Source organism: Ochotona princeps, chromosome 15, assembly GCF_030435755.1.
Source record: "Ochotona princeps isolate mOchPri1 chromosome 15, mOchPri1.hap1, whole genome shotgun sequence".
Taxonomy (NCBI): Eukaryota; Metazoa; Chordata; class Mammalia; order Lagomorpha; family Ochotonidae; genus Ochotona; species Ochotona princeps.
The window spans coordinates 21,435,938-21,463,652 of record NC_080846.1 but is presented as its reverse complement, the minus strand read 5'-3'; the positions used below and the strand labels follow the sequence as shown (position 1 = coordinate 21,463,652).

At 42.0% G+C, this 27,715-nt stretch overlaps 1 protein-coding gene across 2 annotated transcripts in view; it reads left to right on the top strand.

Annotated features, from left to right (window-relative positions):
- C15H12orf56 (chromosome 15 C12orf56 homolog) overlaps positions 1-27,715 on the top strand; it is a 72,295-nt gene that overhangs the window by 24,298 nt on the left and 20,282 nt on the right. For both annotated transcript variants that reach the window (XM_004582993.2, XM_058673639.1), the window contains 4 exons: positions 6,854-6,926; positions 17,042-17,450; positions 18,538-18,611; positions 23,388-23,532. In XM_004582993.2, the coding sequence (XP_004583050.2) occupies positions 6,854-6,926; positions 17,042-17,450; positions 18,538-18,611; positions 23,388-23,532 (701 nt within the window). The remainder of the gene's footprint in view (positions 1-6,853; positions 6,927-17,041; positions 17,451-18,537; positions 18,612-23,387; positions 23,533-27,715) is intronic.

Genomic DNA, 27,715 nt, shown 5'->3' with positions numbered 1-27,715 from the left:
CCAGTAAGACTGGCCCACATGAATAAAAGCACCAACAACACTTGTTGGCGAGGTTGCGGGGAAAAGGGAACCCTACTCCACTGCTGGTGGGGCTGCAGGCTGGTACAGCCTCTATGGAAATCAGTATGGAGAATATTCAAACAACTCAAAATCAACATACCGTATGATCCAGCAATAGCACTCCTAGGAATATATCCAGAACACTTGTTCTATGAGAAACCAACATGCACTCCCATGTTCCTAGCAGCACAATCAGTAATTGCAAAAACATGGAAGCAGCCAAAATGCCCATCAACAGAGGATTGGATAAGAAAGCTATGGTTCATCTACTCCATGGAATACTACTCAGCTATTAAAAAAAAAAAATGCAGTTCTTTGTGGCCAAATGGGCCAAACTGGAAATCATAATGCTAAGGAAAATGAGCCAATCCCAAAAGGTTAAATATCACATGTTTGCCTTAATTTAAGATGATATGATGTTATGTATAACATGTTATGTTATGAATGTTGTATGTTGTGTATAAACTAAAATTGAAGTGTAGGTGAGGTGGTCACAGAAGGTGGCTAGGAACTCGCATTTACTTTTAACATATTGGTTACTCATTACTATGTCAATTAATTCCATAATGATGTAAATTTTTGCTAATGGTATGTTGGAGCGTTCAATTGACTGGGATGATACTCTGCTGGCTCTGTCTTCAGACCAGAAAGGGTATACCTAAGAAGCCGTTGAACTTGACGGGACAATAAGATGCTGGACTCTATGTTTGGTATACGCTTGCAATGGGGGAATCTCAACTGAACTTGAGCTGTGGTTATGCAACAAGGTGGAGGAATCCACCATGGTGGGAGGGTTTGGGGAGGGGTGGGGAGAACCCAAGTACCTACGAAACTGTGTCACATAATACAATGTAATTAATGAATTAAAAATAATAAATAATTAAAAAAAAAAAGAGTAAAGGCTTAGCTTGAAAGTTCAGGGAAGCCTGAAGTAATCTTTTTGACCACCTGAGAACTGTGACACTCACCTCCAAAAAAGGATATATACACACACCCACGCACCCACCCACCCACCAACCAACCATTAAACGCGGTTGTTAGGGAGATCAGTATCTGCTGCAGGTTATTTTCCTGTTGTGTCCGTGGAGATTGGGAGACCCACAGTGGGCCAGGGAGAGGAAGGAGGCGAGGAATCAGTGCAGCCCTGACCCACTCAAAGCTGCACCACCTGTGGCTTTCCCAGGTTAGGCTTTTCCCAAAAGTTATCTTTTTTCTTTAAAGATGTATTTATTTTTATTGGAAAGGCAGATTTACAGAGAGAAGGAGAGACAGAGAGAAATATGTTTCATCCACTGGTTCACTCCCCAAGTGGCCGCAATGGCCAGAGCTGAACTGATCCAAATTCACTAAATTCACCTAATTGTGTTCACAAGACACACCAGGTAGCCATCCCCCATCCTAGGGTACTGGCACAGTTAGGATGCTGGGTGAGGCTTCTCCCCTTTTCTCTGCTCTTCCCCCAATATAGAAAGAAAAAGAAAATTGGAAACAATGCTCTCATCCACTTTCCCTTATTTCTTGACCTTTCTGACCCTAATCGGTGGTCCACGTGAGTATGCATCCTTCTCAACTATGTAAACATTGTCAAAAATAAAATTTTTAAAAATATAAAAAAAAACCCACCCTAAGATTGCATTGTTTGCTTGGGAGGAGAAGAGAAGGCTTAAAGTCGGGGTGGTTTCTGGACAGGCCCTTCCACTTCTGGCATCTGGTCAGTGGGATGGGACCAGCCCTTGACAGCCTTTTCAATGTCCACTGGGTCTCACTCCAAGTCGCAGCCTCCTAGATTACTGGGTATCTCAAAAATATGATTCGTTTGGTGTACATTTTTTTGGATGAGCACCTTTCTACACTAACATGAGATGAGCATGGAAACTCTGCAGAAGTTGTTCTAATTAGCAAGCCTATTAAATCCCTGGTTGTTCAGCAGGTCTCTTGTCACGCTAATTAAGGTATCTAACCGGTGTTGGTTGCCTTAAATGCATATTTATCCTTGTCCACAGGTGTAATTATTCTTGGCTTTTTGTTCCCAACATATATAGAAAGATAAAAACACACTTGGAAAGAATGTAGTAAAACAGGTTGAAGTTCTGTGAAATTTAAATTCCTAGACATTTTCCCAATGATGTTACAGCAGTGAAGTTTATCTTGTGTAATGTTGTGTAAACTTGTGTTTATCTTGTGTAATCTTTGAAATTACCCCCATTTGTTCTTTGCTGTCATCCCCAACCATCTGACTCTTTACATAGAGGATTTTGAAAACACAGAATTGCCACTGTCACAAGAAGCCACAGTATGTTTCAGGCAAGCTGTTTGTTCCTTGGGTTAGCTATTGCTGTGCACACCAGACCCTGGTACTTCATCTGTTGGACATTCTGTGATAAATGTTCCTGAAGAAATAGATGGGAGATGGGCTGCAACCATCTGGCACTGAAATCTTCAATGCTAATGATGATGTCATGCCTAGAGGAAAATGTGTATTAACTCCTGTACATTTAAATGAAGGTAATTATGAGAACTGATGCCAAACCTCCTGGGTGAAAGCCTAGGGAATATTTTTGTCATGTGGCAGAGGTACCTGTGCTGTTATCAGCCTGATCGTCTGAACAAACTCAAAAGTGCCTATCATTTATATTAAAAACACTTAACAGCATTTCTCTGGCTTTTCTGGACAAAGAGACTTTTCTCTCTACTGTGCCCTTTATGTGGGTCACAGTTAGCACTTTAAATTGTACTTTTTGCATTTAGGTTTAAAAAGATGGTTATTAAACAATATTGATGACATAGATTGACATAGTGAGCTGTATTAGTAGGTAAGCTCTTGAATGGATTGAATTATTATAATGTAGTTTCGGATACATTCCAGAACAGCACTATCAGTAGAACTTTCTGCAATAATGGAAATGTTCTAGATGTATTCTAATTGTATCACAGTAGCCATTGGCTTCTTGTGGCTATTCAGCTCTTGAAATCTGGATAACTGAATTTTATATTTAATTTTTTTCCCGCTGACCTGCACCTTGGAATCCTGTTAATTTTAATTTAAACCTAAATGGTCAAGAATGGTCAGTGATATCATAAAGCTTTAATGGTATATTTTGATATGTAGATATGAAATGAAATAAATCAGTTTCCAAGCCAGAATAAAATATGGTTTAATGAACTGTGAGCTGAACTAAAGTACACATACACATGTGCACGCACATACATACACACTCACACACATACACTAAAAGAAGTTTGTGGGTAGAGGGAAACTGGGCATTGTGTACCAATAGGTTAAGCTGCTTAGTTGAGACACTCACGTACCATTTCTGAGCACTAGTTCAAGTCCAAGCTACGCCACCCTTCCAATTCACACTGTAGGCTGTGTGCCTGTAAGGAAGCAGATGATGGCTTAAGAGGTTGGGGTCCTGCCAGCCATTAAGGAAACCCTGAAGAAGTTGGTTCTAGGCTCCTGGCTCAAGCCTGGTTGAACCCTGGCTGTTGCTGGCATTTTGAAAGTGAATCAGCAGATGGAAGAATCTCCCTCTCTTTCCTTTCTTTGTCATTCCTCTTTTCAACTAAATGTTTTTAAATAGTAAATGGAAGATAAAGTTAAGAGAAATTTTTCACAAGGAGGAGATAAATTCATTTTTATACCAAAACTGTTGAAATCCATGTATAGAAGGGGATCTTCAAACACATTAATAAATACATTAGGAAAAAACTCTGCTTTATTAATTTCAAAACCTTTCAGTACCAAATAAGCTTAACTTTTTATGGTCAGTTTTCTGTTGTATCTATTGACAGAAAGCATTTACTTGAGAGACAGACAGATGGATAAGTAAGATCACTCCTATCTGCTATCCCCAGATGCCCATAATGACCATGACTGGGCTGTGGCCAACGCCAGGAGCTCAATTTAAGTCTCCCTTCTGGACAACAGACACTGAACTCCTTGAGCTATGATGTCTGTATGCCAGGGTCTGCATCAGCACAAAGCTGTAATGTGGAGCCAGAGCCGGACATTGACTCTAGGTATTCTGATATGGAACTCAGTTAAGCTTTAGGCCAAATACCCCACCCATGATGTTGCTTTTTAATTCCATTTGTCCGCAGACACTGTGGTGTGTGTGCACATGCATGTATGTGTAAACTAAAACCTAGACATTTTCTAAAGCCAATAATATTTGATGAGATTAGAATAGCCAGGCACTGATGAGTTTCTCAGGTTTAATGAACAGGTTCTTGTTTTGTTTTTTTTAAATTTGGGTTTTTAAAAAAAGATTTATTCATTTTTACTGGAAAGTCAGATATACAGAGAGGAGGAGAGACAAAGAGGAAGATCTTCACTCCCCAAGTGGCTGCAACAGCTGGAGCTGATCTGAAACCAGGAGCTTCTTCTGGGTCTGCCACACAGGTGCAGGATCCTAAGACTTTAGGCCATCTTTGCTTTCCCAAACCACAAGCAGGGATTTATAAGGGAAGTAGAGCAGCCAGGATATGAACTGGCATCCATATGTGATTCCAGCATGTACAAGGCAAGAACAAGTTCTTATTTATCAATAAGCACAAAATAGAATAAAATGTTTCCCACAAAACAAATGCTGTTTAAGCTTCCATGCCCCTGTGGGCATGAGCTCCTGCCAAAGTAAGACAGGCCCTGAGACAGTATTCACATGCAAAGGGAAGATATTCCAGTCACAATCATTTCAGAACACAAATCAGATCTATTAATGTGTTTCACTCTTCTTAGGAGCAGTGAAAGCATTTTATATTTGTAATATCTTTGATTATATGTCTTTGGAGTGCTGCAGGCATTTCTTAAGGTTGGCTCTAAAAACTTGTATGTTTCAGGATCCATAAAACCAGGATCCACTATCGTAAAGACATGATCGTAATATTCAGCACCCTGATTTAATCACTACACACTGTCTATAGTAGTAATTTATCATATTATGCCCTCTAAATATTTGCAATTATGTATCACACACAAATTTTAGAATTAAATAACAAAACTGCAGTGTCTTAAAGCAACAACAAACTGAATCTACTCCTGTCCTAGCCAGAGCTGCCTGATGTAGAGGAGGGTTTCTGACCCAAAGTGGGTTACACTGAGCCCTCCCCTGGGCTTGGGATTGTGGAACCACAATGACGAGTTGAGTCTCTATTGCTGCTGGACCCCACTGCAAGTCTCCACAGGTGCTCAGGCCGTGGAATGGACCCCTGCTTGTCTGAACTTCCAAGTTCTGTCTTTTCTGTTGTCTTTTGCTTCCGTAAGAAATGCCAAAATCCTTTCTTTTAAATTTAAAAAATAAAAATGAAGATAGCTATTTTTGTGAATGAAAATAAGATAATCTATATAAAAATTACTTGCATGATGCCTGGCAGAGGAAGTATACAATAAATATTAGCTTAATGTAAAATAAAAATAAAAGGACAAATTATTTACCTCAAGAAAACTTCTTTTAAGCATACCAGCAGGGATGTGTGCCATTTTCTGTTCTCCAAGCTGTTTGTTTCCTGGACTAGGGATTACTGTATGGCTTAGACCCAGTAGCCCACCCTCTACACATTCGGTAATATGTGATCCTGAAATAAGAGATGGCCCAAACCTTTCTGATCTGCAGATCCCACATGCTAGTATGTTTCTCTTACATCTTTACATATCTTACATCATTAGAGGCATTACCTGCATTACATTGAGCACCAGTAGTTCTGAAATGTCTACTGTTAGAAGGGGCTGTGATGACAGGTGTCTTACAGGTTCCTAGTTTGCAGGTGAGTGTATGGATTCTGCCTGTTTTAATGTCTCATATGCAGTTTTTATTTCCTTTGAGTATATCCCCAGGAGTGGGATAGCTGGGTCCTATGGCAGGTTTATTTGCAATTCTCCAAGCACTCTCCATACTGATTTTCACAGTGTTTGTACTAACCCACATTCCCACCAACAGTGAAGGAGGGTACCTTTCACCCCACATCCATGCCAGCAGGTGTTGTTAGTAGAGTTCTGAATGTAGGCCAGTCTCACTGGAGTTAGTTGGAACCTCAGTTTATTTTTATTTCATTGTATTTTCCTAACAGCTAGGGAGCCTGAGCATTTTTTCATATGTCTATTAGCCATTTGAATTTGTTCTTTTGAAAAATGCCTGTTCATTTTCTTCACCCATTTCTTCACAGGGTTGTTTGTTTTGCAGTTGTTGAGTTTCTGCTACTCTTTGTAAAATCTTTTAAAGATTTATGTTGAAAGAGTTACACAGTGAGAAGGAGAGATGGAGAGAAGATCTTATGTCTACTAGTTCACTCCCTAGAAGACTATAACAGCCAGTATTTGCCCAGGCCAAAGCCAAGAGTCAGGAGTTTCATCTGGCTCTCCCGTGTGGGTGGCAGAAGCTCAAACATTTGGGCCATCTTCTGCTGCTTTTTTCCAGGTCATTAGCCAAAAGTGGAATAGCCAGGACATGAATTGAGGCCCGTATGGGATGTCAGTGTTGCAGGCAGTGGTTTTATATGCTATGCCTCAACGCCGACCCCCATCTTCATTTTTGCAAAGTAAGATATTGAGGCCAGAGGAATATAGAAACTTGTGAAATTCATGCAGCTGATGAATGGAAGAGTCAAAACTTGAGCACATGTTTTAGCATGTAAGCCAATGTTCTTTATATTCTATAACACTGCCTTGCTTCTAATGTTGGACTTTCCAGTGTTTGTGAGGAACTATGAACTATCATATCAGAGCATGCTGAAAGATCTTCTTTGTATATACAATCAAATTATTTGCTAATAGCCAAATAAATTTTGTTTTTTAAAGTCACAGAAGAGAATAATGGTCCTAACTTTTGGAAAAGCAACGAGCTGGGAAGTCTGAATGAATACTCTCTCAGGTGAGACTGTAGTTTGGAATGTATTTTTAACTTGTTGGCCAAACATTATTGTATGTTGCAGTTTGCTTTTATTTATACTTTTCTCCTATGAGTGGCTTTGGATTGAGCTCTGTTTATGTTATATATGCAAAAATGAAAAATAAATTTTGAGAGAACTTCCTTGTACAATCAAATTCAGCTAGTTAAATGGTAAAATACATTTTAGAAATTTCAACTGCATATGTAGAAGTTACACAATAACTTAACTAACTTTAAATTCAGGGGTAGGCATTTAATGTGGAGATTAAGAAGCCTAGTTCTGTGGCTATCCCTATGGTACATCACCATGCTCATGATGCCTGTATCCCATATCAGAATGCTGGTTCAAGTTTCAGCTGCTCTGCTTCTGATCCAGCTTCCTGCTGAGGCACATGGAAGATTTGGAAAGTAGGTCAAGAGTCTAGGGATCTGCCACACATGTGGAAGACCAGGTTGGAGTTCATGGTTTCTGGCTTTGATCTGACCCAGACCTAGCTTTTGCAAATAATTTGGGGAATGAACCACTGGATGGAAGATCTCTCTCTTTCACTCTGCCTGTCAAATCAACTAATTAATTTTGAAAAATATTCCAACTACCCATATTCGATTCTTTGGTGTTTTGCTGAGGTCACTGAATGGTGATGTCCTTCACAGAAGTAAGGATTTCGGCTAGAACTAAGCCTGGGTACTGGGGTTAGACAGGTTAAGTTTGAAATCCTGGTGGGCTTTGTTTGGGACAGGTTTATTGGGCAGTTGCATTTTCAGTCTGGAAGGAAAGTGTAACATCTGTAAATTTAAAGAAAAATTGCCCAAATTCCATAAGATGAAATATGATATTGTTACATATTTTTAGTTATCTCCACAATTCAAAAAGGCATGAACTGATATCTAGACACAGGCAAAATTAATGTGAGGGCAGGCATTTACCTACCAGTTAAGATGCAACATCTCATATTAGAGACATTGGTCCAAGTCTTGACTCTGCTCCCAATTCTGGCTTTCTGCTATTGTGCACCCATGAGGCCAGAGGTGATGCTTCAAGTTCATGGATTCAGCCACCCAATGAGAGACCTGGATTGAGTCCCCAGTGTGTATTTGGCTGTCCCAGCCTCAGTTGTTGCAGGTATTTAAGTAGTGTAGACCAACCCATGGGAACTTTCTGTCACTGTTTCTGTTTGCATTTCTGTCTTTCAAACAATGAAAGAAAATTAATGTGAATTTTGGGCCCTGAAAAACAGATTGTGGCTAGTGGGAAATATCCAAATTAGAGAAGTGTTGTCAAGGAGAAGTGAACTCTGTGGATAGGATTCAGAAACCTGTGGGATACCACACTGCTCTGCTTAGGCTGTTAGGAAGGAACCTTCTCACACTGCCCCTTCTCTCCTTCTCATCTTCTGTCACAATTTGTACAGTAGTACCAACAGGCTATTCCAGCCCTACATTTTTAAAAAAGGCTTATTTGTTTTTCTTGGAAAGCCAGATTTACAAAGAGAAGAAAAGGCAGAAACATTTTCCATCTGCTGGTTCACTTCCCAAATGGCTACAATGGCTGGAGCTGAGCTGATCTGATCAGAAGCCAGGAGCCAGGAGCTTCTTCAAGATCTCCCACACAGGTGGGGGCAGGGTCCCAAGGCTTTAGGCCATCCTCTGCTGCTTTCCCAGGCCGTAAGTGGGGAATTGGATGGGAAATGGAGCAGCCAGGACATGAGCCGGTACCTCCATGGTATCCCAGCGGTTGCAAGGCAAGGATTTAGCCACTAGGCCATCATGCCTGGCCCTATTTCAGCCCTAAATTTCAGTATTATAACCTTTTTTCATATGAAACCCGAAACTGGTTTAGGAACACATTCCAGTTTGCTTTTAAAAAGGTCAGAAACCCATAGAAAATTTTAACAAAGTTCAATACTTAAAATGAGGTTGGTCGGTTGAACACAAAGCCTGTTGATACCCATGCACTATTGCCACTTAGAATCAGATTGGCTGTGGAGGCTTTCATTTACTGTCCAGGAAGCCAGAATCTGAGACACCTACTGCTGTTTCCTCATGTGATGTTGCTGCTTTGAAATGTATTACAGTCTTACTCTGTGCAAACTGAGTGGGCCATGTGAGTTGTCAGCTCAGGTTGGGAAGAAGGATGGAAGTAATGATGACCCAGGGAAAGAGCAGAAATTCATGGGATTTTCATGGCATGCTGTGGATCAGTCTCATAAACACCCAGGGAAAGTTACAGACTCCTGGATCCGGCTCCAGGCTACTGAGTTCTAACCTTAGGATGAGCTCAGCAGTCAGTTTTGGCTCATTCCCTAGATGACTGCTAGCAAGCTACCATGATTGGGAATTACTGGCCTAGATCATCTTCACTGACTTTGGTCTTCTCCTGGATTTTTGAGACCCATGAGATCTACACTCATAATCTATTCCTAGTATCACCACCAGTAGCCCAGCACAAGCCATTGTCATCTGTCACATGGATGACAGCAGCAGCCCCAACCACCCCATCTGACTCCATTTCCAGTACCTTTCCACTCCCTATTTCTCTACCTGTCTAGTTTGCATCCTAAAGCCAAAATTATATTTTCAAAATGTCCTCTTCTTACTTAAAGCCTTTTGGGAGTGCTTGCACTCACTTGCTCATCTCTGTTCCTGTCCCTCTCTCTCTGTGCCTCTTCAAACGAAAAATGACAAAACCGCTTCTCAGTAGTGCTCCTCTTTAGAGCAAATATAGCTTTTTGCTGTGTGTGGTCATCCCTGCAAGACCTGACCTTTGCTCGCGCTTGCAGTTTTTGTCTCATACCAGTTCACTTCTAGCTCATCATGCTGGCGGGAGCACTGCCAGCCCTTAACAGCTCAGACCTTTGCACTTCCTCTCATCTTAATGTTATCTTTCACATGACTCACTCCCTGCCACCCTTCAGGTCTTATCTGTGATGTCCCCATTGAGTTTTACCTAATCATGCAGTCTGTAGTGTACCACCTTCCAACAAAAACAGTAAAGTTTTTCTTTTCCTAGTGCTTTGTTGTTTCATAGCATTTTTGTAAGCTGTGATTCCACATTTGTTGTTTATGGTCTTCCCACTAAACTATAAGTTCACTAAGCCAGGAACCTAGATTATTCTTGTGCAGCAATATATTTCTAGAGTTGGCCCAGCACCACGGACATTGTAGGCATTTGCTTTTTGTTGAAGGAGTGCAGAAGTGTGATTGCTCTGAATCCATGTAATAATAAACCATGTTTTGAAGAGGCTGATGGGGTTCCGTTGTTGCAATTTATGAGCTTCCCAGAGGTGGGCTCCCTGCCTCGGGAAAGCAGTGAAGAAGGCGCAGCTCCAGTGATGGTTGTGTACTTGTTCCCATGCTAACCAGTCTTCGTTGCACATTTGGCTTATAATTTGCAGAATTTAATAGCAGGCTCTGTTGGTCTCATTGTTTTCCTCTTAATTTTAGGAAAATCAAAGAGTTTTCCAGTGAATGCTTTCTATAATTATTTTAGGTTATTGTTGGAGGTTGGAACTCTGTAAAAATAGGTTGAAATACAGCCTAAGTAAACTGGGGATTTATTGAAATTATGAGTTAACTCATAGCTGGATTGATTTGGAGAGACATGTAGCTCTAATTATCTTCCCTATCCAGCGTATTCTAGTCCTGGGGCTCTGGGTTCCATTTCAGAACGCACCATGGTTAGCAAGAACAAACCACAAGAGTGTAGGTATGGCCAAAACAAGGTCAGGATTTGGCACTGCTGGAACCAGGGGCCTGAGTCTCAGGGAGCTCTGTCTCTGATGTTGGTGTGTCAGTTTCGTTTTTTCTCTAATTGAGTCCCAAAGCCCCTATGGGTTGTCAAAATCTCCTCTCTGTCTCAAATTCACATTTTACATTTTCAACCACTAGATGAAGCCTAATGGAAGCACTTTAAAAGGATCTTTTATTTATTTTTATTGGAAAGGCATATTAACAGAGAGGAGGAGAGACAGAGAGAAAGATCTTCCATCTGTTGGCTCACTCCCCAAATGTTACTATTTCAGGAACAGAGCCAATCTGAAACCAAGAGCCTAGAACTGCTTCTAGGTCTCCCAAGCAGGTTGCAGGGTCCCTAATCATCCATTGTTTTTCCAGGTCACAAGCAGGGAACTGAATGAGCAGTAGAGCAGCCGGGACATGAACTGGTGCCCATATGGGATGTTGGTGCATGCAACGTGTAGGATTAACCAGTTGAACCATTAACCATACTAGCCCCCGAATACTTTTTTATGCCAAATTTTTAAGATCTTGGAGAAGGTCTGTGACTTCTCAGCTTGAATAAATGGTTCAATGATGATGAAGAACATCCACTATTGACAAGAGATCAGGAGCTTTAAAAACAGGGCTTCTTCTTTAATGGGGGAATCTCAACTGAACTTGAGCTGTGGTTATGCAACAAGGTGGAGGAATCCACCATGGTGGGAGGGTTTGGGGAGGGGTGGGGAGAACCCAAGTATCTATGTAACTGTGTCACATAATACAATGTAATTAATGAAGTTAAATAATAAATAATTAAAAAAAAACAGGGCTTCTTTGTGACACACACAGAACAGAGAGGAGCAGCTAACAAATAAAGGGGTGTGGAGGAAACTGTCACTATTGCATAGTTTTTAAGCACCATCATCTCTGTAATTAAACATTAGAATTTAGAAGTCCAAACAAAAGTCAGGCTGAGACAGAAAACACTAATTAGAAGATGAAAGGATGGTCTCACGTCCAGAGCTTTGAAACACCTCTGAGGTGTCAAGTTTTAGGCCTAATTATGAGAAGTCGCAGTCATAAGGAGGATACTGTTATCCTGGGACATCAGACCTACCCAAGTATGCTTACTTTTCAGGGTAGTAGTAAACAACAAGCCTGGAAACACCTGAGGAATAGGAAACAGATTGGTGGCTGCTGATAATGAGATCAGTATTTACGTTCCATTCTCTTTAGGGTAGCTCTTCATTAGTGCACAGTTCTGTATATTCATAGGCAGTTCAGGAGAATGCACAAGTGAATGTTTCTCCAAAATAATATTTTGGGAAGAAATGTCTTGTGACTAAAGAATTTCCTAAAGCCACTCTTAAAAAGTATATAAAGTATAAAAAACATAGGGAAAGATTAAGACTAGTGATACTTGCACTATATAAAATTAAGTTGACTTTGAATAATATAAGGGGAAAATAAGTACAGTGCTTAGCCTTAGCTGGATGTGCTAAGTCTGTACCTTCCAGGGTAAATCTTTTAAAAGGCCTTACTGCTTTTCAATTTTTAAAACACTTACTTTGCTTTTCACTTTTTAAAATTTATTTGAAAGGTAGAGAAAGCTGTTTCATCTGTTGGTTTACTCCCTAAATGCCTGCAAATAACTGGGGCCAGGTCACGCCAAAAGCAGGAGCTGGGAATTCAATCTGAGACTCCCACCTGGGCAACAGGATTCCAGGTACTTGAGCCATTGCCTGCTGCTTCCCGAGGTGCACTTTGATGAGAAGCTGGAGTTGGAAGCCAGGGCTCTGTGATGCAGGATGTGACATCCCAAGCGGTGTCCTCACCAAACACCTACCCCAGAGTGGGTTTTGATATGAATCTGTAGCCCTTTTTGGGAATTAGCTAAAGCAATCTGAAAACAGAAAAGTTGCGCCTGCTTGTGTTGTGCTTGTGAGTATACTCTATTTCTTGAAAGGCAGCATCACAGAGACAGAGAAGGAGACAGAGAGAGATTTCTCTCTGCTGTTTTACTTCCCAAATGGCCACAGTGGCCAAGCCCAGGCCTCCTAAAGCCAGGATCCTGGAGTTCCATCCAGGTCTCCCACACGTGTGGCAGGGGTCTAGGCATTTGGACAATCTTCTACTGCCTTCCCAGGTGTATTAACCAAGAGCTGGAGACTCAAAACTGCATTCATGATATGCTTACATGCATGAGCACGTGGCTTAACTCACTGAGCCACAACTCCAGCCCCTCCACAAAAGCAGACTTTCTAAACCCTGTACATGACATCATGTACATCATCATACAGGGATGAACTTGTGCAAAGTATATTTTTAAAAGATGTATTTATTTACTAAATTGAACGGCAGAGAGAGAGAGAGAGATCCTTCACCCACTGGCTCACTCCTAAAATGCCTGGGTCAGCCTGAAGCCAGGAATCCAGAACTGCATATGGTTCCCCCACATGGATGGCCAGAACTCAGGAACTTGGACCATCATCCACTGTTTCTCAGGCACAGTAGGAAGAAACTGGATTGGAAGTGAAAGGGTTAAGACTGAGAACGTCACTGTGATATGGGATGTGGGGATACCAGATGGCAGCTTAACCCACATTGTCACAATGATCTGCTTGATTTGTTTAATAGAATTTGAGCTGGTCGACTTGGCATTCTTATAAACTTAGAATGTCTGTGCTTGGTTATACATCGTTAGCAAAACAGATTAAAAAAAACAAGAAAGTAAAGCTTACATTTTTCTTTAACAAGAAGGATTTCATTGTTGAAAGTCAGAAAAAAGAGCTGATACTTCTCTTTATATAGAATGTACACATGGAGGCTCTGGAGCCACACTAGCTGACTTCAAATCCTGTCTACTTCGTGGTAGCTATTTGACTTTTCCTAGCCTTACTCCTTCATAGGTGCAATGTGGCTCATAATAGTTACCTACTCGTGCAGATATAAAATGCTTACACTCTATGTGGCATTTGGTGAGTTCTTACTGAATCTTAGTTATTCTGTTACTGCTGATGATTGATTGATAAGACAGTTCAGAGTCAGCACCCACAGAATCAAGGCCTGGGGCAGGATAATTGACCTCTTCACTACCGTCACCTATCATACTATGTACAGTATTGTAGCATAGTGAGTAAAACCACTGCTGGGAACACTGGAATCAATCTCATAGGGGTGTTAGTTCACGTCCTGGCTTTTCCACTTCTGAGGAAAAGCAGTTTGAAAGATAACCAAAGTGTTTGGGCCTTGCCACCCATATGAAAGATATAAATGAAGCTCCTGTCTTTCATCTGGCCCAGCACTGGCTTCTGTAGTCATTTTGGGAGTGAATCAGCAGATGGAAGGTTTGTGTTTTTGACAGAATGAGGGAGAAACATGCTCCATCCTCCATCCTCCAAATGCTTGTAGCGGCTGGGGATCGCCAAACCAAAGCCAGGAGCCAGAACTGTATCTGAATCTCCTCCAGGGGAGAATATTTGAGCCATTGTCTGCTGCCTCCCAGCCACATCAGCAGGAAGCTGGTTAAGAAGCAGAGGCAGCAACAAGGTGCCCCAGAGACAGAACCCACCAGTGCCCTTGATCTTGAGTTTCTCATCCTCTGAAAGAATGAAAGAATAAATTTCTATTCTTTCTAAGTTACCAAGTCTGGGATGGACATTTAGATGAGCAGTTAGGGAACCATTTAAGAAACACCCATCTTACATGGAACTCCCTGGGCGTAATTCCTGGCCCCAACTCCCAATTTCTGCTGTGTGTTAGTGCAGAGCCTGGAGGGTGTTGGTGGCAGCTTGAGTAGTTGGGCTTCAACCAATCACATGGAAGATCTGGATGGGGTTCCGGCTCCTGGCTTTTCCTGGCCCAGCCCCAGCTGCTTCTGGCATTTTGAGAGAGAATTAGTGGATGGAAACTCTCTCTGTTCTTTCCTTTTCCTCAGTTCAATCTGCCTTTAAGGTGGAAAAAAAAAGTTATCCAGGATGGTATTTTTTTAAAGATTTAATTATTTAAAAAATAGATTATTTAACTATTTAGAAAAATAGATTTACAGAGAGAAGGAGAAACAGAGAGAAAGATCTTCTACCCACTGGTTCACTCCCCAAGTGGCTGCAATGTCTGGAGCTTATCCAAAGCCAGGAGCCAAGAGCTTCTTCCAGGTCTCCCATGCAGGTGCAGGTCCAAGGCTTTGGGCCATCCCCGACTGCTTTCCCAGGCCACACACAGGGTGCTGGATGGGAAGCAGAGCAGCTGGGATAGGAACTGGTGTCCATATGGGATCCTCGTGCATGAAAGGCAAGGACTTTAACCACTAGGCTACCCTGCTGGGTCCCAGTATGGTATTTTGTTGTGGGAGTGCAAATTGGATGAATCTATAAGTTATTTTTTTCCAATTATTTCCAGTACTCATAACAATCCTGGACTAGGACAGGGATTTTCTTTTTTATCAGTACCACATCTTTGTAATAATGGGGCAATCTGTGATGTGTTTGAAAATTCAGAAGATACAAAATAATAGTAGTGTAATAATAGGACAAGATTAGGTAGAATTCAAATCACCACATTAATGCCAAGTGTTCTCCAAGGAGTTAATGTTTGCTTATTTGAAAGCATGTTCATGATGTTTGTTATAACCCCTGCTTAGGAGATTAATGCCCTGTACACAATGTTGAGTATTTACAGTGTCTCCACTATCACCTAAGAGAAATTGTTTTGTAGCAACATCATAACTGCCGTGTATATGAAGTTTAAAATGGTTTCTAGGTGCAACAGCTAAGACCCTACTCTGGACATCCACATCCTGTATTAGAGTACCTGGGTTCAGTTCCCAGCGTTACTCCAGATTCCAGCTTCCTGCCAGTGTGAGCCCTGGGAAGCTGCGGGAGTTAAGTCAGGTGTTGAGTCCTGCCACTGCCTTGGGAGACCTAGATTGAGCTCCTGCATCCTGGCCTTATTTTGGTCTGCTTCTGGTATTTGAGCTCATTTGCAATGGTCAATCAGCAGATAGGAGATCTCCATCTGTTTTTCTAATGAAATTGCTTAAAAGGGATGCTGCTTGAATTTTACATCAGTAATACTCCATTTTAGCCAGAGATTTTTAAAAATTAGTATCTTAGCATCCAGTCTAAGCCTCTGTCTGTGACAGTAACATCCCATGTGGGTGCCTGATCAAGTCTGGCTCTTCTACTTCTAAAATTTTATTTATCATTTAAAAAAATAATGATTACATGGTTGATCAGGTTGGGAAGGATCAAGGTTTAGGGAAAATCAGGTGAATTCATTTCTTCCAATTTTGCTATTTCTTTCTGGGGGAAGGGTAGAAACAAAGAGGAAAACCACTCACGACTTTCCACATATCCCAGTACCCAGGGATGAGGAACCGCCACCTCTTATCAACTGAGAGTCTCAGGATGGGAGGAGGCTGTTCTACTTTGATCCAGCTGCTTGCTAATGTACCTGGGAAAGCTGCAGAAGATGCTCCAAATGCTTGAGCCCATGCACTCATGTGGGAGACTTGGAAAAAACTCCAGGCTCCAGGTTATAGCCATTTGGAGAGCGAACCAGTGGGTTGAAGATTCTCTGTCTCTCCTCCTCTCTCTGTAACTCTACCTTTCAAATAAATTTTTAAAATCTGAAAAATTAATATATTAATATTACAGGTTTATTGACTTCACAAATAAGATTCACTTGGGATTCCCTTAAATAATAAACTTCTTTATGTAATTGAAATGATTACCAAGCACTTCACATTTATTTGGGATAGAGGTTGGAGTGTGAAGCGGCAAGTTTGGGAAGTGAGTCATGGGACAAAGGGTCTTCCTCTCTGTCTCTCCTCTGTGTATGTCTGACTTTGTAATAAAAATAAACAAATCTTTGGAAAAAAAAAAAGGTGTTAGGAGGCGGCATGGCATGGTAGCCTAGTGGCTAAATTCCTCACCTTGCATGCATTGGGATCACAGATGGGCATTGGTTCATATCCCATCTGCTCCACTTCCCTTCCAGCTCCCTGCATGTGGCCTGGGAAAGCAGTTGAGAATGGTCCAAAGCCTTGGGACCCTGTACCCATGTGGGAGGCCTGGAGGAGGATCAGCTCAGCTCCAGTCATTGTGGCCAGCCTTGGCCCTACTGGCCCAACGAGTGGATGGAGGATATTTCTCTCTAGCTCTTCTTCTCTCTGTAAATCTGACTTTCCAATAAAAAATATTTAAATAAATACATCTTTTCTCTTTAGAGAGGGTAAATCAGTCAGTTCTCTTGACAGGCACTCCCTTTACAAATATGTGAGAACATTTGCTTTCGGAGTCTGAAACTTGTGCCATGGAGCTCTCTGTTCCTTTTGGTTAAATTCTAAATGTCATGTCTGACACTTGATTTCTGTCTGTCAGGTGCCGCCCAGAGAGCAGCACACAGTCCAAGGGCTCAACTGTTGGCCGTCCATCCAACTTCAAGGAATCGTCCCTTCATGGCCAAGGTGCCTTTCGACCCTTGCCTTCGCCCTCCAGGAGGAGCTGTCAGTCCACACCAGCTACTGACAAAACCATCAGTAGGACATCTTGTACCACAGACACAAAAGAAACCCAAGACCTTGCAGCTCACAAAGGTTACCTAAGTGAAATCCCTTATAAGTGCAATGGGAATGGAAATGAGTTTTATTTAGAAAATTCCTTCTTAAGCTCCACTTTCCAGAGCAGCAAAAACCTCAAGAAAAGGGACTTGGAGCTTCACTTATACATCATCTCTACCACCTCGTCTATATTTCTCCACTTAAAAAGTTCATGGAACAATTACAATATAGTAAGTGTCTTACCAGTCTTGATCACTGGCAAACATGCCTTCCCTGATCAGCCTCCCCACTTTGGAAATTTAGTCTTAGAATTTAACAATAGTGTGAAAGACAAGATACACTGGGCAGTTAATGGATTGATCTTATTCAGGCTGTTCCAGTAGGGAAATGCTCCTTAAGCGGGATTGTCTCATGGAGGAGAAGGATTTGAAGTTTTGTAGAGGCAGGTGAGTAAGGTGGCCGTCAGTGTGTCTTAGGATAGTCTTTGTGAGCAGAGTGTCTTTTGCAGTAAGAGCGAGTGACAGGTAAATTCAAATTGTCAATATGTTTTTGTGTGTCTTATCTGCACTCTTAACAGTATGTTAAATCAGTGTTAGAGGGGCCGATAATCTTATCTAGACGTAATGAGTTTAAGTTCCTTAGTTCATAAAGTGAGGAAACTGAAGCACAACAATTTTTTTTAAAGATTTTATTATTATTGGAAAGCTGGATATACAGAGAGGAGGAGAGACAGAGAGGAAGATCTTCCATCCGATGTTTCACTCCCCAAGTGAGCTGCAATGGGCCGGTGCTGTGCCAATCCGAAGCCGGGAACCAGGAACCTCTTCTGGGTCTCCCACGCGGGTGCAGGGTCCCAAAGCTTTGGGCTGTCCTCGACTGCTTTCCCAGGCCACAAGCAGGAAGTTGGATGGGAAGTGGAGCTGCCAGGATTAGAACCGGAGCCCTTATGGGATCCCGGGGTGTTCAAGGCGAGGACTTTAGCCGCTAGGCCACGCTGCCGGGCCCCGCACAACAATTTTTAAAAGGATTATCTTATTTATTATTTGAATGGAAGACAGAAACACAGACAGAAAGATCTTTCATCCATTGATTTACTTTCTAAATGGCCACAGTGGCCATGGCAGGATCAGGCCAAAGCCAGGTCATGATCACAGGGGATCCCACTTCTGCAGGTGGCAGCTTAATGCACAGTGTCACAACACTAGCCCCACTGTTGAGCTTCCTGAAGTACCCTCATGTGTAATATCCACTAATGGTAGGGAAATTGATGTTCGGTAAGCAAAGATTTTAACCACTTCCCGTTTTATCCTGTTTCAGAAAGCAACTCTTTTACAAGATCCCTTATATGCTAGTGAGCTCGGTCCCACAGCTGGAAGTGAAAAGCCATACAGGTAAGTGGTGCAGATATGAGAGAGTTGCGTGGAGCATTTTTTCTCTTCTCTTCACCTTTCCTGACTCTGCAATGTGTGTATCTGACCATCGCATTTGTGCCTGCAAACCCAGGCATCCACTGGATGTTACTTCTCAAGTATCTTGAGCAGCTTGAAAGTACATTGAGAGAACTCGGCATCTTTCATCTGTGACCTAACACTCCTCTTGTGCTTCCTAATGCAGAGAATGATGCCATTGTCCTCAGGTCACCTAAGCTAGCATTCTCGATGGTACCCTCCCTCTTTCCTCTACCCCCTCCCGTAGCCAGCCAATCACCATACTCTTTGGTACACAATGTATCTGTATAGCAAGTTCTTCTTTCCCCTGTCACCTCCTCAGGCCCAATTATCTTCTTTCAGGGACCCAATGGTACTTTCTTAGCTGGTCTTGCCTTCATTCTCCATGACAAACTGATCCTGTAACTCCTTTCTGAAGCATTGGAATGCCCCCTCCCGTTGCCTTTGTGGAAGACTGTAAACTGACATTTTATAAAGAAGCTCATGATGTCACTTAATTTTCTCTTCCTCTTCTGTTGTGTTCCTCCTCACTGCTGCCCTGAGCAACTGCTCTGAATAAGCTCCTTGCCACTCTTAGACCCTAATCTCCTTAGACCCTAATCTGATGCCCCTCAGACCCTAATCTCCTTAGACCCTAATCTGATGCCCCTCTTCTGGAACCCTTATTCTTTTTCACCTGCTTGAATATCCTCAACTTAGTGAGTCTTAGCCTATCCATTCTTTTCTATGGAAATCTTACCTTGACTTCTCAAAACTAATTCAGGAGGGGGATGTTTCTATATTGTAGAATTTACCAATCTGTTATGATTGCTTGCTTGATTACTTGTTGTTACGTGGCAAACAATGACTAAATAAATGAGGTGAAATAAAGGCAGATATCAGATCATGTAAGATCTTATGTGTGAGGTTAAGGTACAATCACATTCAGCTTTATGTTGTAGTAGTAGTTCCTTGTGATGTGACTGTCTGTCCATTAGACTGTGAATAAGGTAAGGGAGGGTATTACATAAATTTAGAAGATAAGGAATATATCCTAAATGGGTATTTTTAAATGTTTATGGAGGGCCCGGCGGCGTGGCCTAGTGGCTAAAGTCCTTGCCTTGAAAGCCCCGGGATCCCATATGGGCGCAGGTTCTAATCCCGGCAGCTCCACTTCCCATCCAGCTCCCTGCTTGTGGCCTGGGAAAGCAGTCGAGGACGGCCCAATGCATTGGGACCCTGCACCCGCATGGGAGACCCAGAAGAGGTTCCTGGTTCCCGGCTTCGGATTGGCACAGCACCGGCCATTAGGGTCACTTGGGGAGTGAATCCTCAGACAGAAGATCTTCCTCTCTGTCTCTCCTGTCTGTATATCTGACTTTGTAATGAAAATAAATAAATCTTTAAAAAATGTTTATGGAAAAATAGAATTTAAATGTTTTTGTCAAAATATTCCATACATAAATTTTTTTGTTTTATATGTATTTCCATGAAGTTTTAAAGACCATTTGTATAAATCTTGCAATTTTTTTTACTTAGAGCAGTTTTTTACACATATAAGCATTCAGTGACTTAATGGCAGCAATTTTGATATTAATGAAATTACATGCAAGGATTGACGGATTCATGATAATGAGGTATACTGGGAGGATTATGTAAATTAGCTAAGATTAAGTTAGTTTCCAAAGATTCATTTTCAGTTTCCACTAAAAGGGATCGAAGCTTTTGGAAGAATTCTAAGTCTGGGGCAAGAAATATACCAAATGACTCTGAAACAGAAGCCCAGAAAGTAAGGCTGGAACTGACAAACTGACATGAAGTTAGTCTCCCATCAGCCAAAGGTACGGCACCTTGAATGTTGGAATAAATAACACATGAGGTGTTTCAGCACGATGGATGTATAAAAATTCAGAAGTCTATCGTGATGCATTACAGAAGAAAGGAACTCCCTGTCCCACCCTTCACAAAAGAAATAAACAACATTGCACGTTAGAAGAAACTAGGGCACCAGCACCTTACCCTGGAAAGAGCTAACAAATGCAAAGAATTATCCCGTCTTTTCTGTGTGAACTGAAACCTATTTAGTTGCACTAGTTGATGAGGGCGAATTCCACTTTATGAAATTCTAGGTAACAAATGCAAGAGGCTGGGCATTAGAAAATCATCATTTTGCAACATCTAATGAAAAAAAAAAAGAGCCTCATGCACCTGTTCTCCATGTATGAAAGTGTTAGCTAGAAAAGTGAAGTAAACTTCAAAGCAGAAGGATCATATTGCAAATGACTAAATCCTTTGATCAGAAATATTGTCACTTAGCCAGACTTTATGTGTCTCATTATATTTGCTTCAATATGAAGCAGTAAAACCTAGGAAGTGCTTTTATTAAGACAGTTAAACATGAATCTGATCTAAGAAGCGTGAGTGCTTATAAAGATAGCAAATTCTGATACTTGTTACAATGTGGGTGAGCCTTGAAAACATGATGTTAAGTGACATGTGACCGACAAAAGGGGCAACTGCCAGTGCTGCATGAATAAGTAAAACATGGTTAGCGAAATGCTAAAAATTGTTGACACTGGCTGATAGGTATGTGGAAGTTTCTTACAGTTTATTTCCATTTTTTCTTTGAAAGGCAGAGACACAAAGTTTATACATGGCAGATAGATGATAGTTAAATAAACAGATACAAATGATACATAGTTAGGTTCCATCTGATACTTCACTTCCCAAACGCCTGCAATAGCCAGGGTTGGACCAGGTTTTAACAACGTGAGATCTGCATATGAGAAAACAGCCTAACATGGTCCACGCTCTGCCCCGACACTCACTGGCGGGTATTATGGTTGAACTCCACCAGGCAGGGCCCACATCCATGGTTTTCATATGCGTCGGTAGATGGTGGCTGGTACCAACAAGCCCAGCTCAGGTTTCCCATGAGGATGGGTGCATTGGTTTGGCCCCAGAGGTCCTCTGGTTTCTCTCCTTGAAACCACCTTGTCTCAGTGCCCTTGTTTACCTGCAAGTGGAATAGCCTGGCTGGTGAAAATTCTCCAGAAGTCACTCCTCATCTGTCATGGTCTTCCTCAGCAGTCCTACCTCCCACACATCTCCCGACCTTCCCTAAGCAATCCACAGCCAGCATGCTCACTGGCACACAGATCCCCAAGCCTGGTCTTCTGGCAGTGTGTCGTGCTAGCCTGGGGCCCTGCCTGCCTGCCTACCCAGGACCCATGCGTACTTGCCTGCAAGTCCCCAGACCCTGTCTTCTGGTATGCAGGCATCTGCCCAACTACCCCCCCTCATATCTTAAACAAAAAAATAGAATAGGCAACTGTGCTGACACACTAATATAGTTAACTGAAATCTGGTCCAGGGTGCTCACCAGCTATTAGCTGCTTTTCTCCCAGCAGTATAACACTTGTCTAGGTACAATGAAAACTAGGGAGTTGCCTATAGCTGGGATAAATTATAAATTCTAAGATTCTATAAACTTGTGCAGACATGGGATATCTTTCCTACTATTACTTTGCACTCTGAATCACTAGTTGTGTGAACTTGGACAGGTTATATAACCCCTCCATTGTCCTATAAAATGTGATAGTAGCTCCCGACTCAGATGCCTCATTGGGAGCAAACTCAGTGAATGAGCAGGACCGGGCAGGGCAGGGCCTGACACATGATCAGTGCCCAGTGAAGTGCAAGGATTGTGAGTGATGGAAACAATATTTGATTCAATAGCAACTTTCCAAGTTCCTAAAATTCAGTTAGCAGGCCAGGATACATAAACAAATAACTACAGTGAGGTAGAATTAGTGTGAGATTGGAAGTATGAAGAACTGTAGGTGTAGAGGGGGTGATCTAAGGAGACAATGTCAGTTTGTTTGTTTTTTTTCAGCTTAAGGCAGTGTTCCCTGAAGTGAGAGATGCCCATGGATCCATAATAGCAAATGATTTCAGTTAGTACTGTGACTTGGCATGAAAGTATGAATTTGAATAAGTTTGTATTCCAGTGTTTTTAGGGAGAGCCTCACGGCTTGGTGCCACTTGTGACTTGTGCTCATCTGCTTTATAGTCAAAGAGAAAGCTGCCCTCAGGCTCAGAATAGGGAGCTGGCTCCTGACAATTTGTGTTGCTTTCATGATTTCTTTTTAAAGTTATTCACCATTTATGCCAAGTGATACAAAGTTTTCTTTGTAAATACACTTAACATGTTTTTGAAAGATAGAGAGCCAGCAGGCTCCTGTTTACTTGCCCAGCCCTCCAAATGCCTAGGAGGCTGGAACTAAGTTTTCCAAGTTTTGCGAGTGGGTGGTAATGACCCAGGTACTTGAGCCATCACCTGCTGCTTCCCCAGTTGCAAGTTAGCAGAAAACTGGATCAAAGTGCAGGTGGCACTCAAACCCAGGCTGTGGGATGTGACTGTCCCAAGAGGCATTCTGACACTAACGTAATATGCTTTCTAAAGCAGAAGTGAGTTGATGGAAAGAAAACATAGTAAGCTAATGTTGCATATGGTTCAGGGTTAATGGTAAACAGTATGGGCTAGGGTATGACAGAGGAACACAAGTTTCCTTAGAATCCTGGTGAGTAAAGGCAAATGGGCAAAACAAGGCTTAAAGTACAAAACTAGTAAAATTACACCACTAGAAATGCTTTGCAAATCTGTCAATAATCATTGCTATTCCTATGCTTCTGTTTCTTATCATTCTTCATAAGGAACATTTTCTTACGTTTCTGTAGATCTGAAGAGAAAATTAAGCACTTCAGTCAACTTAAATCTGAACTTTTTCTTAAAGACAATAGTCTGAGCAAGACACTTTGTCTAATTATGGAACTTAAAGTAGCAGCCCAGAAAAACTTCATCCTGAAAAGGCTCTTCTGGAAAGTAAGTGTTTAATTTCTAATCTTTACAACTTGTTTGTTGAATTCAAGCATAAATGAAAGGATAAATATATTTTTCCTGATGCTGTGTTTTAAAATGCTGGTGAAGTTTAATGAAGCCACACCTTAGCACCTGCAAATCTGTGATATGATCAAAAATGTGTTCTGGGCTGGTGGGAGTTGTTGGTAGCCCCCTGGGTGGGGTTGGTAGAATCATGGCAGAGCCAGTTCCATGAGAAAGCTTTCCTCCTGAGAGATGCAGGCATCAGTGTAGATGGCGAGATGAGAATGTCAATGTCAGCTACAATGCAGCTTCCCATACAGCAAAACGTAATTTTTAAGCTTGTAGGTGAATGTCTGCTATTTTAAAATACTTTGCTTCTGGGAAGTTAAGACAAGTAATTCTCACTTAGTAAATGACACAGCTTCATTTTCAATTTCAGGTGAGGGTGTTAAGGAGCCCAGGTGAACAGCCCAGTGGGGCAACTTCAGTTCACAATAATATACCATATCCCATATAAAGAATTCTAAGAGGAAATGGTCGGTTCGAAATACAAATAAAAGGGTCGTAACTATCAAGACCAATCAAGCAATACCCTTGGAACATTCTTCTTCACATCGGGGTTTCTAAGGTGACAACAAGGGAATTTCCCCCTCCCTAAGTACTAATGTAGTTTGGCAGCTGGGAGTGGCCCTTTCCCCCTGTCTCTTCTCTTTCAATCCACCCCATACAGGAGAAAAGGGAAGAAAAGGACAATTGGAAGGCAGCTATGTTCACTGCCATACCCCAACACCATTGAAAAGGAAAACTGGAAGCATTTGTCCCATCAACCTTCTCTCATGACTTGATTCACCTCAACCTAGTCAGTGGTCCTCAGGGCATATATCCTGCTCAACTAGGTAAACAACACTAATAATACTTAAAAAAAAAAAAAAGGACAGGAAAAGACAATGGAAAAGCCAGGTAATGGTGTGATGTCAGTGAGGCCCAAGTGAGAAAATAAACCTTGCCTAAGGCTGTACTCATGGTGGTATTTCTCTGTTGCATGCTTATTCTGGCCAGCGGGCTTCTATATAGTAACCACCATTTAAAAACACATGTATTTGTTATTTTTTATTTATTTGCATGGGAAGAGAAAAAAAAGAGTGTTCCCCAATCCATTGGCTCACTCCCCAGATGCCCACAAGGTCAGAGTTAGGCTAAACTGAAGCCAGGAGATTAGAACCCAATCTTGGTCTCCCATGTAGGTGGCAGGAAACCAAGTAACCGGGCCACTACAGCTCCCCCTCCCAGGGCATGCATTAGCAGGAAGCTCAAACCCAGCCACATCAATACAGAGTGTGGTCATCCCAAACAACATCTTAACTGCTAGGTCAACCTACACCCACCCTACAACCACCATCTTACTGAGCATCTGCGAAAGGCACAATGACCAATCCAGTTGGTCATGGAGATGAAAATGTAATTCATGTGGAAAAGCTAAAGAAATTGGAATTATTTCCCACCCAGATAATCCACTCCAATCTAACTTATACATGGTATCAGTTTATTTTATTTTAAAATTATTATTATTTTCATATGGCTTGCATGGATAAAGAGGTTACAGACCATGTGGGCCTCTACTTAGGGTGGTTGGGACTGAAGGAAGGTTGGGCAGACAAATGTTTCAGTCCTTTCTCCAGTGTCCTGGTTGGGGGGCTGCCACTCCTTGCCGTCAGACCATATCATCGCTGAGAGACAGAGGTGGTTGTTAGATGTCACCTTGGGGATCCCAAAATGAGGAAGAATGTTCTGAGGGTGTTACTTGAATGTCCTTGTTTGTTATGAAAACTTGTCAACTTAGCTACACCAGAGGTGAGAAATCCTTTCGAAGGCCTCTTGGCTGCTCATGTTTACCTCAGTGTATCCATAAGCCTAGGTGCTTGCTGTAAAGCCTGGCGAGGAGTGCCACTCAACCTGTTCTGGTTTCCATCTTTTTATGAGGTACTCAAAGTATTCTGTTGTCTTAGGTGAGTTGGCCGTCTTATCTTTTGTGTGCATCTGGTTATGCTTTCCATCCTTGCATGGGAGTCAGCAACAAAGGTGGTCCAGACCTGCAACATGTGCTCCAGGTTCAGACCAAATGTCCTTTGTGATTTTCTCTGAGCTTGGGTTTTGAGCACAGTGGTCCAATTGAGTGGTCCCCTTAGAAACCTTGCCTTGGCTGCTAGGGCAACTGTGGAAACTCCCCTGTTGGGCTGAAGCTCCTGCTGGTGAGCATGAGAGCCAGGGCTGTGGCCAACCCAGGCTTGTCACGGCAGCAGTATCTGTTGGCATTAGTGTGGGCTGGGTCTGGGGGCAGGTCAGGCTATTGTAAGCTGCAGCACCCATGGATCAAGTCTGAGATCATCCCAGATGAAGTTTCCTGGGGGACTTCCCAACTAGAGCATTGGACTCAAACTCCAGCCACAGTGAAATCACAATTTATGTGGACCAATCTTGGAGTGAGAATGTTGAGACTGAGCCTCCTCAATTGCTGATTATTGTGCATGCCCAAATACGTACAGGAGACATGAAATCTAGGACAGCAGAGGATGGAAAGCAAAACAGGTTGGACCACTATCCTGGCCAAACTGTGCAATGTGTTCCTGGGTCTGTGGATACAGTAAGGTAGACCTGGTTAGCCAATAGACCTTGAAAAAATTCTCTCAACCCTGGTGCAACAAAGCTGATGATATCTCAGAACTGTCAAATCCACTCAAGTAACACCCTTGGAATACTCTTGTCTATATTGGGATATGTGATTATGCTCTCAGGTGTAATCAAATGACTGTCCCCATCCCTGGGTGCTGATATAGTTTGACAGCAAGAAGTAACCCCCTTCCCTCCCCTCATTGTGGACACATGAGAAAAAAATCAAGCATTTGCCCTACCTACCTTCTTCCAGGCCTCAACCCTCCCAACCCTAAATGGAGATCCATGAATCCCTCACAAAGATGTCAACAATGTTAAAAATAAAATGAAATAAATACACTAAATAAAATAAATTGAGTAATAGGATAAAGTAGAAACTAGGAGGTTTTATTTCACACTTGAAAATACTGCAACCGGTCATCGGTTCTAATCCCGGCAGCCCTGCTTCCCATCCAGCTTCCTGCTTGTGGCCTGGGAAAGCAGTCAAGTATGGCCCAAAACCTTGGGATTCTGCACCCATGTGGGAGACCTGGAAGAGGTTCCGGGCTCCTGGCTTTGAATAGGTGCAACTCCAGCTATTGCGGCCACTTAGGGAGTAAATCATCAGATGGAAGATCTTCTCTCTGTCTCTCCACCTCTCTGTATATCTGACTTTCCAATAAAAAATAAAATAAAATAAATTTTTTTAAAAAAGAAAATACTGCAGCCATTCTTTAAAGGAATGTCCTTAAATTGACTGAAATAGAGAATCATCAGAAGTCCAAACCCACAGTGAATGGAGCAGGGAATAGGCCCATGAAAATCTCCTATTTGCGGTCTTCCCATACTTCAGTGGATACTCCATGGTCCTTACCCCTCTGTGACTTTCAGACCTGATAGCCTGTGTTAATGCTCTGTAATTCACAACAAAACTGCAAAATTAGTGTATATGACTAATAGCATTCTTACCTTCTAGAAATTTTTAAATGTCATCTATTCAGAATCTTAAACTAAACCACTGGCTTTCTTTCTTACTTTGTTCTGGTTCCAGGAAATGGTTTGAAGTTAAGCGCCCTCAAGAATCCTCTTAGAGTAAAGAGATCAGGGGTATTTCTAATTTTTGCCTCTTGGATAACAAGGTGAAAATAGATATTCTTAAATTTAAGTGTTGGAAACACTTTTCCACAGGTTGACTGAACTATAAATCGTAGTACAGAGATGTCTGTCTACTGGCTCAAGATACTGTCTCAGGGAGCAGCATTGTGGTACAGCAGACTAAGCCAACTGCTTGTGATGTTCCATCCCACATCAGAGTGCTGCTTGAGTCCCACTGTACTGCTTCCAACCCATCTTCTTGTTCATGTGCCTGGGAAAGCACAGGTTATGGCCCAAGTACTGGGTTTCCTGCCACCCATGTGGGAGAGCCAAATGGAGTTCTTTGCTCCTGGCTTTGTCCTGCCCTTGCTCTGACCTGGCAGTTTGGGAAATGAACCATTGGACAGAACATATCTCTCTGTCTTTCCCTCTCTCGGTC